This window comes from Cynocephalus volans, chromosome 1 (assembly GCF_027409185.1).
Source record: "Cynocephalus volans isolate mCynVol1 chromosome 1, mCynVol1.pri, whole genome shotgun sequence".
NCBI lineage: Eukaryota > Metazoa > Chordata > Mammalia > Dermoptera > Cynocephalidae > Cynocephalus > Cynocephalus volans.
In genome coordinates this window covers 10373350-10386136 of record NC_084460.1, presented here as the reverse complement: position 1 = coordinate 10386136, position 12787 = coordinate 10373350, and the positions used below count along the sequence as shown (strand labels likewise).

General features: G+C 39.2%; 1 protein-coding gene across 7 annotated transcripts in view; it reads left to right on the top strand.

The window, feature by feature from the left end:
* DZANK1 (double zinc ribbon and ankyrin repeat domains 1) overlaps positions 1 to 12787 on the top strand; it is an 85824-nt gene that overhangs the window by 6615 nt on the left and 66422 nt on the right. For all 7 annotated transcript variants that reach the window (XM_063098982.1, XM_063098973.1, XM_063098965.1 and 4 more), the window contains exons 4-6: positions 8431 to 8545; positions 9971 to 10067; positions 11054 to 11178. In XM_063098982.1, coding sequence (XP_062955052.1) covers positions 8431 to 8545; positions 9971 to 10067; positions 11054 to 11178 — 337 coding nt within the window. The remainder of the gene's footprint in view (positions 1 to 8430; positions 8546 to 9970; positions 10068 to 11053; positions 11179 to 12787) is intronic.

Genomic DNA, 12787 nt, shown 5'->3' with positions numbered 1-12787 from the left:
TTTGGTGGCTGGCTGTTATGGGGATCTGAACTGTTTCTTCTTGATAATTTTTGCAGCTTCCAGAATTTAACAGTGAGCATTACTTTTGTGATAATAAGTAAAGGATCTCTGAAATTATCATATAACCAGTGTTTCTCAACCTTGGCTGCTGAATTAGTCAGCTATTGCTGCACGTCACATCAGAGAATGGTCAGTAAAAAACACAGGTGGACAGGAGGGGCCAGGAACTCGGGAACATCTTAGGAGAGGGAGTGGGTTGCTAGATGTTGATGGTCCATGTTGATGATCCAGTCTAGGGTCTATAAATTTTCTGAAATCTGCCTTGTTTCTTTAAAAGCTTCCTTATGATCAGGAACTTCCTGTCTCAGGATAATATTTTGTAGTGTTTTGGCAATGGACTTGAGTGGTTCTCCCTTCTCTATCACTGACCTTATTTAGCATCACAAGAAACTAAAGCTGGGCAGAGGGGCAAAGCTGCCTTGACCTGAGGAGGACTCAGTTCTCTGAGAACAAATGTCTTCTTCAGCAGAACCATGAGAGACTCTCCAGTTTTGCAACAATGGTTGATAAAGCTAACTTATTAGTGGGTTACAAGGGCATATCACAGGCATCCTTTTGCGGCACCTTGGAATGTGTAATGTGCCCTAAAATATTAACTTTCTGGAGGTTATTTTTTAATTTTTGGCCGCTGGCCAATACAGAGATCCAAACCTGTGACCTTGGTGTTATAAGACTGCGCTCTAATCGACTGAAGGAGGTTATTTTTATTCAAGCTTGTTGTACAGCTTAAATTTCAAGAGGAGGTGCAGTACATTCTGTTTGTGTCGAGGAGAAAATCCAGATGTCATCTTCATAGGCAGCAACAAAGGCAAGAAAACTGATTTGAGAGAGGTAGCTTGGAGTGTGGAAAGAGGACAGGGCTTAGAGACCTGCAGATCTGGATTTTAATCCCAGTTTCATTGCTTACTCTTTGTATGACCTTGATTAAATTAGGAGGCCTTTTGATTCTGTTTCCTTGTTTGTTAAATGAGGTTAATAGAACTTACTTGACAGCCAAGCTGAAGATCAGAGATAATACACCTAATACAAGATTTGACATCAAACATGTGATAGCTGTTGTTGTTGTTGTTGTTGTTGTTGTTGTTGTTGTTGTTGTTATTATTATTATTATTATTATTATTTTGGTGGCTGGCCAGTATAGGAACCAAACCCTGGACATTGGTGTTATCAGCACCGTACACTAACCAATTGAGCTAACTGGCCAGCCTTCAAATTCTTAACAAAGGGTTAAAAGATTGTTTTTGTTAGACTCAACTCAAAAGGTCTGCTCATATGAAAAGTTTACGCCTGGGTGAATAAGTGGTTTTCACTAAACCCTTTCATGCTTCTAAACCAGAGGTTCTCAACTGGGCATAATTTTACACCCTCCCAGAGCACATTTGGTAATGTGTGGAAACATTTTTGGTTTTCATAACTGGAAGTGGTAGTGTACTATCAGCATCTAGGGGATAGAGGCTAGGAATGCTGCTAAAAATTTTATAATGCACAAGAAAGGCCCCAAGACAAATAATTATATATCCCTAAATATCTGTAGCTTTCAATAGGTTGAGAAAACCTGACCTAGGACTAGGCAGTTAGCTCACTCAGTTAGAGCACAGTGCTGATAACATCAGGGTCAAGGGTTCAGATCCCCTTATGGTACAGCTGCCCAAAAAAAAAAAAAGCCTGACCTAGACCAGGTTGCAGAATTCGTACAGATCCAGCTTCATTATTCCCTTGCAGTCATTCAAATAATTCTGATATTTTATTGAGGAGATAGTCATCTTTGTGGGAATAGAGCTAAAATTATTTATTTATGTATGTATTTAATTATTTATGTGTTTATTTATTTTATTTATTTATTTATTTATTTATTTTTAAAGATGACCGGTAAGGGACCTTAACCCTTGACTTGGTATTGTCAGCACCATGCCCTCCAAGTGAGCCAACCAGCCATCCCTATATATGGATCCAAACCCGTGGCCTTGGTGCTATCAACACCACACTCTCCCAAGTGAGCCATGGGCCAGCCCCTTATTTATTTATTTTTTATTTTAACTCCTCAATATACATTGTAGTTGATTTTCATGTCCCTTTACCCGTTCCTCTTTCCCTCTTCCCTCTCTCCCCTCCCCGCCACTACATCATATCTGTTCACTTGTCTTAACAAGTTCAAGGAATTGTTGTGATTGTTGTGTCTTCTTCCCCCCTGCATCCTTTATTTGTCTGTATATTTATTTATTTATAGCTCCCACAAATAAGTGAGAACATGGTATTTCTCTTTCTGTGCCTGACTTGTTTCACTTAATATGATTTTCTCTAAGTCCATCCATGTTGTTATGAATGGTGGTATTTCATTCTTTTTTATAGCAGAGTAGTATTCAATTGTGTAGATATACCACAGTTTCCTTATCTACTCATCTGATGATGGACATTTGGGCTGGTTCCAACTCTTGACTATTGTAAACAGTGCTGCAATAAACATGGGAGTACAGGTATCCCTTCAGCATGATGATTTCCATTCCTCTGGGTATACTCCTAGCAGTGGAATAGCTGGGTCATATGGTAGATCTATCTGAAATTGTTTGAGGAAACTCCATACCATTTTCCATAAAGGCTGAACCATTTTGCAGTCCCACCAACAGTGTATGAAAGTTCCTTTTTCTCTGCAACCTCGCCAGCATTTATCATTTTCAGTCTTTTGGATATTAGCCATCCTAACTGGAGTGAGATGGTATCTCAAAGTAGTTTTGATTTGCATTTTTTTCATGTGTCTGTTGGCCATTTGTATATCTTCCTTTGAGAAATGCCTATTCAGCTCCTTTGCCCATTTCTTAATTGGGTTATTTGGTTTTTTGCTGTAAAGTTGTTTGAGTTCCTTGTATATTCTGGATATTAATCCTTTGTCAGATATATGTTTTGCGAATATTTTCTCCCACTCTGTTGGTTGTCTTTTCACTCTGTTGATTGTTGCTTTTGCTGTGCAGAAGCTCTTTAATTTGATATAATCACATTTGTTTATTTTTCCTTTGGTTGCCTGTGCTTTGGGGATCTTATTCATGAAGTCTGTACCCACTCCTACTTCCTGGAGTGTATCCCCTATGTTTTCTTGAAGGAGTTTTATTGTTTCAGGATGTATATTTAATTCTTTAATCCATTTTGAGTTGATTTTGTTATATAGTGAGAGGTATGGGTCTAGTTCCATTCTCCTACATAAGAATATCCAGTTTTCCCAGCACTATTTGCTGAAGAGGCAGTCTCTTCCCCAGTGTGTAGACTTGGTGCCTTTGTCAAAGATCAGATGCTGTAGGTGTATGGTTGATTTCTGGGTTCTCTATTCTATTCCTTTGATCCATGGGTCTGATTTAATGCCAGTACCATGCTGCTTTGGTTATTATAGCTTTGTAGTATACTTTGAAATCAGGAAGTGTTATGCCTCCAGCTTCATTTTTTTTTTATCAGGATTGCTTTGGCTATGCGTGGTCTTTTGTTATTACATATAAATGTCTGGATAGTTTATTCTATTTCTGAGATAAATGTCATTGAAATTTTGGTGGGGATTGCATTGAATCTGTAGATCACTTTGGGTAATATGGACATTTTCACAATGTTAATTCTTCTGATCCAAGAGCATGGGATGTCTTTCCATCTTCTTGTGTCCTCTTTAATTTCTCTCAACGGTGGTTTGTAGTTCTCATTGTAGAGATTTTTCACATCCTTGGTTAACTTTATTCCTAAGTATTTTATTTTTTGGTGGCTATTATAAATGTGCTAGTTTTCTTGATTTCTTTTTCTGCATGTTCACTGTTGGAGTATAAAAATGCTACTGATTTTTGTGTGTTGATTTTGTATCCTGCAACTTTGCTGAAATCGTTTATCAACTCCAAGAGTTTTTTTGTAGAGGTTTTAGGCTGTTCAGTATATAGGATTATATCATCCGCACACAGGCACAGTTTGACTTCATCTTTTCCAATCTGGATGCCCTTTATTTCCTTCTCTTCTCTGATTGCTCTGGCTAATACTTCCAACACTATTTTGAATAGGAATGGTGAGAGTGGGCATCCTTGTCTAGTTCCTGTTCTTAAGGATGATATTGGCAGTGGGCTTATCATACATGGCTTTAATTGTGTTGAGATACTTTCCATCTATACCTAAATTGTAGAGAGTCTTTTTTTTTTTTTTTTTTTTAATTTTTTTTTAAAGATGACTGGTAAGGGGATCTTAACCCTTGACTTGGTGTTGTCAGCACCACACTCTCCCAAGTGAGCAAACTGGCCATCCCTATATAGGGATCCAAACCCGCAGCCTTGGTGTTATCAGCAACACACTCTGCCAAGTGCGCCATGGCCAGCCCCTGTAGAGAGTCTTTATCATGAATGAATGTTGAATTTTGTCAAATGCTTTTTCAGTGTCTATAGAGATGATCATATAGTTTTCGTCTTTGCTTTTATTGATGTGGTGTATCACATTAATTGATTTGCATATGTTGAACAAACCTTGCATCCCTGGGATGACTCCCACTTGATCATGGTGTATAATTTTGTGTGTGTTTCTGTATGCAGTTAGATAGTGTTTTATTGAGGATTTTTGTGTCTATATTCATCAAGGATATTGGCCTGTAGTTTTCTATTTTTGATGTAACTTTGTCTGGTTTTGTTATCAGGGTGATGTTTGCCTCATAGAATAAGTTTGGGAGAATGGCCTCTGTTTCAATCTTTTGGAATAGCTTGTAGAGAATTGGTATCAATTCCTCTTTGAAGGTTTGGTAGAACTGTGCAGTGAACCTGTCTGGTCCTGGTCTTTTCTTTGCTGGGAGCTTTCTGATAACAGCTTCAATCTCTTTTATTGTTATTGGTCTTTTCAGATTTTCTATTTCTTCTTGGCTTAGTTTTGGTAGTTTGTATGTGTCCAGAAATTTATCCATTTCCTCCAGATTTTCAAATTTGTTGGCATATAGTTGTGTAGAGTAGTCTCTAATGATTCCTTGTATTTCTGAGGTGTCAGTTGTAATATCACCTTTTTCATTTCTAATTTCTGTTATTTGGGTCTTCTCTCTTCTTAGTTAGCCTTGCTAAAGGTTTTTCAATTTTATTTATCTTTTCAAAATACCAACTTTTTGTTTCATTGATCTTTTGTGTCATTTTTCAGGTTTCTATTTCATTTAGTTCTGCTCTGATCTTAATTATTTCTTTCTGTCTACTAATTTTGGGTTTGGATTGTTCTTGTTTTTCTAGTTCTTTAAGGTGAAGTGTTAGGTTGTTTATTTGACATCTTTCCATTCTTCTGAAGTAAGCATTTAATGAAATAAATTTCCCTTTTAGTACTGCTTTTGCAGTATCCCAGAGGTTTTGTTATGATGTTTCATTACTTTCATTAGCTTCAATAAGTTTTTTGATTTCCTGTTTAATTTCTTCTTGGACCCATATTTCATTAAGTAGAATGTTGTTTAACTTCCATGTGTTTGTATAGTTTCCAGAGTTTCATTTGTTATTGATTTCTAATTTTAATCCATTGTGATCTGAAAAACTACATGGAATAATTCCAATTTTTTTGAATTTGTTGAGACTTTCTTTGTGACTGAACATGTGGTCTATCCTGGAGAATGTTGCATGTGCTGATGAGAAGAATGAATATTCTGAGGTTGTTGGATGGAATGTTCTGTAGATATCTGCCAAGTCCAATTGGTTTAAAGTGTTGTTTTGATCTTGTGTTTCTCTATTGATTTTTTGTCTAGATGATCTGTCCAATGTTGAGAGTGGGGTGTTCATCTCATGCTTTAGATCTAATAGTGTTTTCTTTATAAATCTGGCTGCTCCGACATTGGGTGCGTATATATTTATGCTTGTTATGTCTTCTTGATGGATAGATCCTTTTATCATTATATAGTGGCCTTCTTTATCTCTTTTTATGGTTTTTGGTTTAAAGTCTATTTTATCTTATATAAGAATAGCTACTCCAGCTTGTTTTTCATTTCTGTTTGCATGGTATATCTTTTTCCATCCTTTCACTCTTAGTTTATGTGTGACTTTACAGGTGAGGTGAGTCTCTTGAAGGCAGCATATTGTTGGGTCTGTCTTTTTAATCCAGTCAGTCAGTCTGTGTCTTTTGAGTGGGGAATTTAATCCTTTTACATTTAGGGTTATTATTGAAAGGTGTTGATTTACTCCTAGCATTTTATTGATTTTTGTTTAGATGTCTTAAGTATCTTTTGTTCCTTTCTTTCTGATTTTCTGTTTGTCTTCTGTGTCTGTTGGTTTCTTGGGGTGGTAGATAAACTATTTTTTCTCTTTATTGTTAGCATTTTTGTTTTACTGGTAGGTTTTGTTCTTTCTTGAGTATTCATGGCAGTGATGGTTGTTTTTCAGGTATCAAACCCAGTACTCCCTTGAGAATTTCTTGTAAGGCTGGTCATGCGGGAGTGAACTCCTACAGTTTTTGTTTGAGAAATATACTATTTGTCCTTCATTTCAGAAGGATAGCCTTGCTGGGTAAAGTATTCTTGGCTGGCAATTTTTGTCCTTTAATATTTTGAATATATCATCCCATTCTTTTCTGGCTTTTAGGGTTTCCATCAAGTCTGATGTTAGTCTGACTGGGGCTCCCTTATAGGTGACTTGCTGCTTCTCTCTTGCAGCTTTTAAGATTCTCTCTTTGTCTTTGAGTTTTGCCAGTTTGACTATAACATGTCTTGTAGAGGACCTTTTTGGGTTGAATATGTTTGGGGATCTTTGGGTTTCTTGAGTCTGAAGATCTGTTACTTTCCCTATACCTGGGAAGTTTTCTGCTATTATTTCATTGAATATGTTTTCAATGTCATTTCCTTTTTCTTCCCTTTCTGGAATACCCATGATTTGGGTATTTGAGCCTTTAAGGTTGTCTTTTATCTCTCTTAGATTTTCTTCAGTTTTTTAAATTCTTTTTTCTTTTTTCTGGCCTGTCTGGGTTAATTGAAACAGCCTGTATTCACGGTCAGAAATTCTCTCTTCTGCTTGTTCTAGTCTGCTGGTTAGACTGTCTTGTGTTTTTTATTTCGTTGAATGAATCCTTCAGCTCACAAGCTCTTCTTTTTCAGGGCATTGATTTCTTTATACATTTCTTCTTTTAGGTCCTGTATATTTTTTCTCATTTCACTGTGTATTCTGAGTTTTCTTGTATCTCATTTAGTTTCCTTAGAATTGTTGCTCAAAATTCCATGTCAGTCATTTCAAGGACTTCCTGATCTGTAGGATCTAGAGCTTGTGAGTTATTATTTTCCTTTAGTGGTGATGTACTTTCCTGATTTTTCATATTTCTTGCATCTTTCCTTTGGTGTTTAGTCATTGTGGCAGGAGGTATCATGGTCCACTCGTTCCACCTTGATGTCTGGCCTGGATCCTGAAGGGACTGCCAATTCTGGGCAGTGGGGACTAGCCTGGGCCGGGGGTCCCACAGCACCTGCATGTTCTGGCGTGGCTGACTTGGGGCGTGTGGGCCTGGCCGCTCTCAGGTCTTTCTGGGTGGCGGGCGCAGGCCTGGGCTGGGCTTCCTGCGGCACCTGCCTGTTCTAGCATGGCTATCTTGGGGCATGTGGGCCTGGCCTACACATAATTTTTTAAATGTCAGCTGTACTTTATATTGGTGTTCCTAAAGATACATATTTAAGGTCTCTAACTCCAGCCTTAACAAAAGTTTATATGTGTTTCAATTGTGATTTGGGCTCTGAGTAGGATTTATAATTCCAATCCCAAAACTTATCCTTTTTTGGGATTATAATAGGGGTTAAATTCTTCTATTTAGCAGGCAGTTTAAGTGAGTGTTGGGCTGATCTTGGCTGGGACAGAGTCTGTGGGTGAATGCCCTGGCTGAGTGCCCAAGGAAATGGCCAGGGGTAGATAACCTGTACCTTAAAGGGGTAGAACCAGTGGATGAGAACCAGGTTCCTTCCACTCAGTGCAGGGAGGGACAGAGAGAGAGACAGAGCCTGAAAGAGTGACAGAGATGACTGGCGAGCCCCCAGCTGTTCCAGTTATCCCACCCCAGGTTCTGCATATATGAGGGAAGAAGCCATTTTGGACATCAGCCTAGTTGAGCCCACAGTTGATTCCAGCCCCTGCTGACATTTGACTGCAACCACATGAAAGAGCTCACAGGAGAGCTGCCCAGTTGAGCACAGTTAAGCTACACATTTGTGTTTTAAGGCATTACATTTTGGGGTGGTTTGGTGCGTGGCAATAGATAACCCAAATGTGAATGAGATAAGGAAAGACTATAGAAATTATATTTTGATTTCTCCAATTTAAAATATAACAAATTTTGTACCTAGACTAAGGGACTTCAATAGAGTCATCTTAACTGCTAATCACCTTTTATTCTTTGTGTAACAGACTATTTCTTTTTTTAAATAATTTTCAGAGACAGTAGACAGAGTGGGATTGTAACAAAGGTGTTTCAGGTAGACTATGAACCACCAAATACAGTCTCTTCTGAAGACAATGTTGAAAATGTTCTCAAAGTTTCTTCAAAGCAGGCAAGTAATGAAACTGTAATACCTTCAGAATGTCACTGTGTTCTTGACTCCTTCTCAGTGGACACGTGTTCCCTTTCATTACATCACCTCTACTCACAGTCAGGTCCTTATAATTGAAGTCATTATCAACCCCTGCAAAGCATCTTCCCTGATTTCCAAGCCTTTGTCAGTCCCTCCTCTGTGCTGAAGATTGGAATTCCTATTCAGCATGCGCGCCCATGCTCTAATGTCTTTAGTGATTCTCTCTTACCTACTGCAGAATGCAGAAACCTTCAGCTTGCCATCCAAGTAATCAGTTTCTGTCCTTGGTCAGCCTCTCTTGCTTTGTCTGTGACCCCCGTTACATATACTCCAGCCAAACTAAACTGTGTGTGCTGTGCTCTATCACTGCTGCCCTAGCTCCCAGGCCCTTGTATAAAATGCTTTGAATGTGTGATTGCATTGTTCCTTGTCTGTCTTGCTGTAAGCTCCAAGGTGGCAGAGGGCATGGCTGCCATACACATTGCCTTCACAGAGGCAGGCAGGAAAAGGTGGTGAGTGTATGTATGTTGAATAGATGCATTAGGCTAGTAAAAGCCCTTAGAGGGCATAGACTTCTATTATTTGAAGTCATCATCCCAAAATATCTGCCAAGTCTCACCTCTTTGGAGACTCAACTAGTCCTATCTAAGAAAGATGTTAGGATCTTCATTCGCTGGTTTGTGGGCATCAGTGAGATAGATTCACGGAGGAGGGCCAGAGGATGGGCTAAGCCTGTGGTAAGGTAACCAACCAAGAGGTCTCAGTCATGCGGGTCTTGTTGGGAGCAACAGAGGAAATTTGTGGGGGTGTCCTTTAAGCCCAGCCGTGGCCCTGAGGCCAGAGAGGAAGCTGGGGGACCAAAGCACTGGATGCAGGCATGGGGTGGGGCTCAAGTGTGATCAGTGCAAGGATCTGTACTGGGCTGAGGCAGCTAGCAGAGGCTGAGGCTGTGAGTGTCAGCAGGTGCTCAGGCTTTACTCAGGTGTAAGAGATGAAGTCCACGGAGAAGAAAGTCCAGAGAGAAGAGTATTTAAGAACTGTATGTGGGCAAGTCATGTACATAACTTCTATCTTGGTCTGACCCCACCCTCTCTTTGTCCCCTGGATCTGGTGGCCCCTCTGTTATTACTGAGACTCCTCTGATTGTGACATCCTGCCTACATGTGCTGCCTCCTGTCTTGGCTACTTGATCTGGTGGGGCCTACCAGCCAGACATGCTGCTAACCAAGCAGCCCAGATACAAAGCTAGGTGTTTCCAAAGTAAAGTGAAATAGGGATCACATTGTAAAAACTACTGTAAACACTTTTGAGTAAGACATGCATGCCATCTCTGTTATGTAACTTAATTTTCACATTCCAAATGGGCACAATCAAATGATTGATATGCAATCTCTTTATTCCTAGGAATTAAAAAATGGACTTGTTGGATTGAAACTAAGGAAGAAATATAAAAAAGCTGAAAATAAACCTAGTTGGAATGTTAACCTTAGAAAGTTTCCAGGTAAGATGTTATCAAACATAGGGTTTAGTATTCTAAACCTACAAAACAGGTTCACTACATATTTTCTTATCTGCAAAAGTGTTGGAATAAGAAATCCTGGAACAGGAAACTAGGCGGTAATTTGAATTTTAATGTTGTCCTAATTAATAGCTTAAGACCATGAGGGATTACCAAGTGGTCCAGCAAAGTCAGATTTATTGACTCATTGTGACAAGTTGAGACCACACACTGGGGAGCCATGGGGTGTCTCAATAAACAAAGGAAAATATGGAATTGTAGGGTTTAGAGGAAGGGTGGAGTTTGGGTGGAATTTAAATGAAAGCAGAGTTTCGATAGGCCCAAAGCAAAGCTGGGCTGTGTTTGAAGGGGTCAACATCAGGTGTGCACTGCGGAGGGGACCCAGAGTTCTGTTACATAAACAACTACAAAGATACATGTGAGATGTTGTGTTCAGAAACCCATATCTGAAGCTCTGCCCCAGGGTTGGAAATTGAGGCTTCTTCTCTATGTCAAAATGACTTAGATCCTCTAGGCAATAGTTAGATGTTCCATTCTTACTAACCTAATATCAAACAGCAAAGTTTCTGATAATCTATGGTTTTAGAGAACATGGTTTCCCAGTGAGTAAAAAGCAGTAGTCACTCAAAGAGGGGGGGGGCTATTATGACATTTGACCCCTGCAGTGTGTCATTGGGAGAAATATGTTTCCTGCTAATTTAACCTTGCCATTGGATTGATCTATCTGTTTTCCCAGGCTGATGTGGAATGTTCTAGAATGTAGCAGAGAAAATTATTTGTTCAGTCTAGGCTTATTTTTTTTCTCAGTTCTAATTGAACAAGTGGGGGTCTCTTTATATAATTGTTACTTCTAGGGAAAAAATGTGATGACAGTGGCCCCTTGTTAAAAGGTTTCCAACTATCAAGACATCTTTGCATGATTATATATAATTACAGATGCTCACAGAACAATGTTTTTAATATTGTAGACCTTGATGTAGGTGAAAGAACTGACCCTAAAACTTTGAAAGACCTTCGCTTCTCAGAGAGTCCACTGGAAATTCCAGCTTACCGTGAAGGAACAAGTTCTAGACCACCTACCCGCCAGTCTCAGGTAACTTCTAAGGAAAATCTTTAGGGCGCCAAAATACTTCCCATATTTTTAATGCTTTCCATGAAATACTTTAAGGCAACGTCTCCCAGTCTTTTGACCATGTGCCAGGCACAGTTCCAGTGCTGGGCATACTGTGTTGGACAAGCAAAGTCCCTGTATTCAGGGGACTTACATTTCATTGGAGTTGGGGGTATACAGATAATAAGTAAATAATCAAATAAAAATTTAAAAGCCATTTAAGTGTCATGAAAAAGATAAACTGGATAGTGAGATAGAACAGAGGCTCTCAACATGTCGTTCCTAGACCCATAGCATCAGCATCACATAGAAGCTTATTGGAAATGCACGTTCTCGGGCCCCACACTACACCTGTTGAATCAGAGACTCTGGTCGTGGGTCCAGTAATCAGCATGTTAATTAGCTTTCCTTCTGATGTATACTCAAGTTTGAGAGCCCGTGGGATAGAGAATGGCTATGGAGGAAGAACAGCATATATGGGCCAAATGAAGCTCAATGGCAGGCCAGATTTGGCCAATAGACTTCCACTTTGCAACTTCTGGTCTAGGCCACGTTAGATGTGACACAAAAGTGATGAAAAACCTCTGGGTGCTCTCCATTTCCTACAGAGTGAAGTCCTAAATCCTAAGCTCAGCACACAGGCATTGTGGTAGACGAAGAATCTACAGGGTCAGGTAGGCCTGAGTTCAGGTCATGTGCTTTTAACGTGAAGTCAGGCAAGTGACTCAAACTTTTCTGAGCCTTAGCATCCTCATCTCAAACATGGGGATTATATATGCATCTTGATGTGATACACTGAGATGGACACAATATTATTTCTCTGGAATTTGTACCAAAATGCACAACTCAATCCAATCATGAGGAAACATAGGATAAAACCAAATTGAAGGAGATTTTATGAATTAACTGGCCTGTTACTCTTCAAAAATGTCAAGATCATGAAAAATAAAGACTGAAGAACTACTCCAGATTAGAGGTAACAAAAGGGACATGACAATTAAATGCAAAGTATGATACGGACTGGATCCTAGACTGGGAAAAAAATTATAGCTGTAAAGGACATTGTTGGCACAGCTGACGAAGTCTAAATAAAGATCTGTGGGTTAGATAATAATATTGGATCACTTTTATCTTTTCTGATTTTGATACACTGTTGAATAAGAGGACATCCTTGTTCTTAGGACATGCACACTCAATTATTCAGGGGCAAAGGGGTATCGTGAATGCAGCTTATTCTCTCACTTGATTCAGAGAGAGAGAATGAAGGCAAATGAGACTGAATGTTAACATAAACAGTTGGTCAAGCTGGATGTACAGGAGTTATTTGTACTATCTTTGCAACTTTTCTGTACATTTGAAATTATGTCAAAATAAAGTGTTACAAAAATAAAGTAAAATGGAGATAATATAACCCACCTCATAGGGTCGTTGTAAAATGTCAAGGAGATATTGGCTACGAAATGCCAGGCAATTTTACTGCTGTCAGACCTGCCCGTAAGCATTATTTTCTCCCCTTCACATTCCCTCTCCAGCCTTTCTTTCTATCCATTCTCCTGCCCCTTGGACCTGTAGACAACATCAAGCCCCCTGG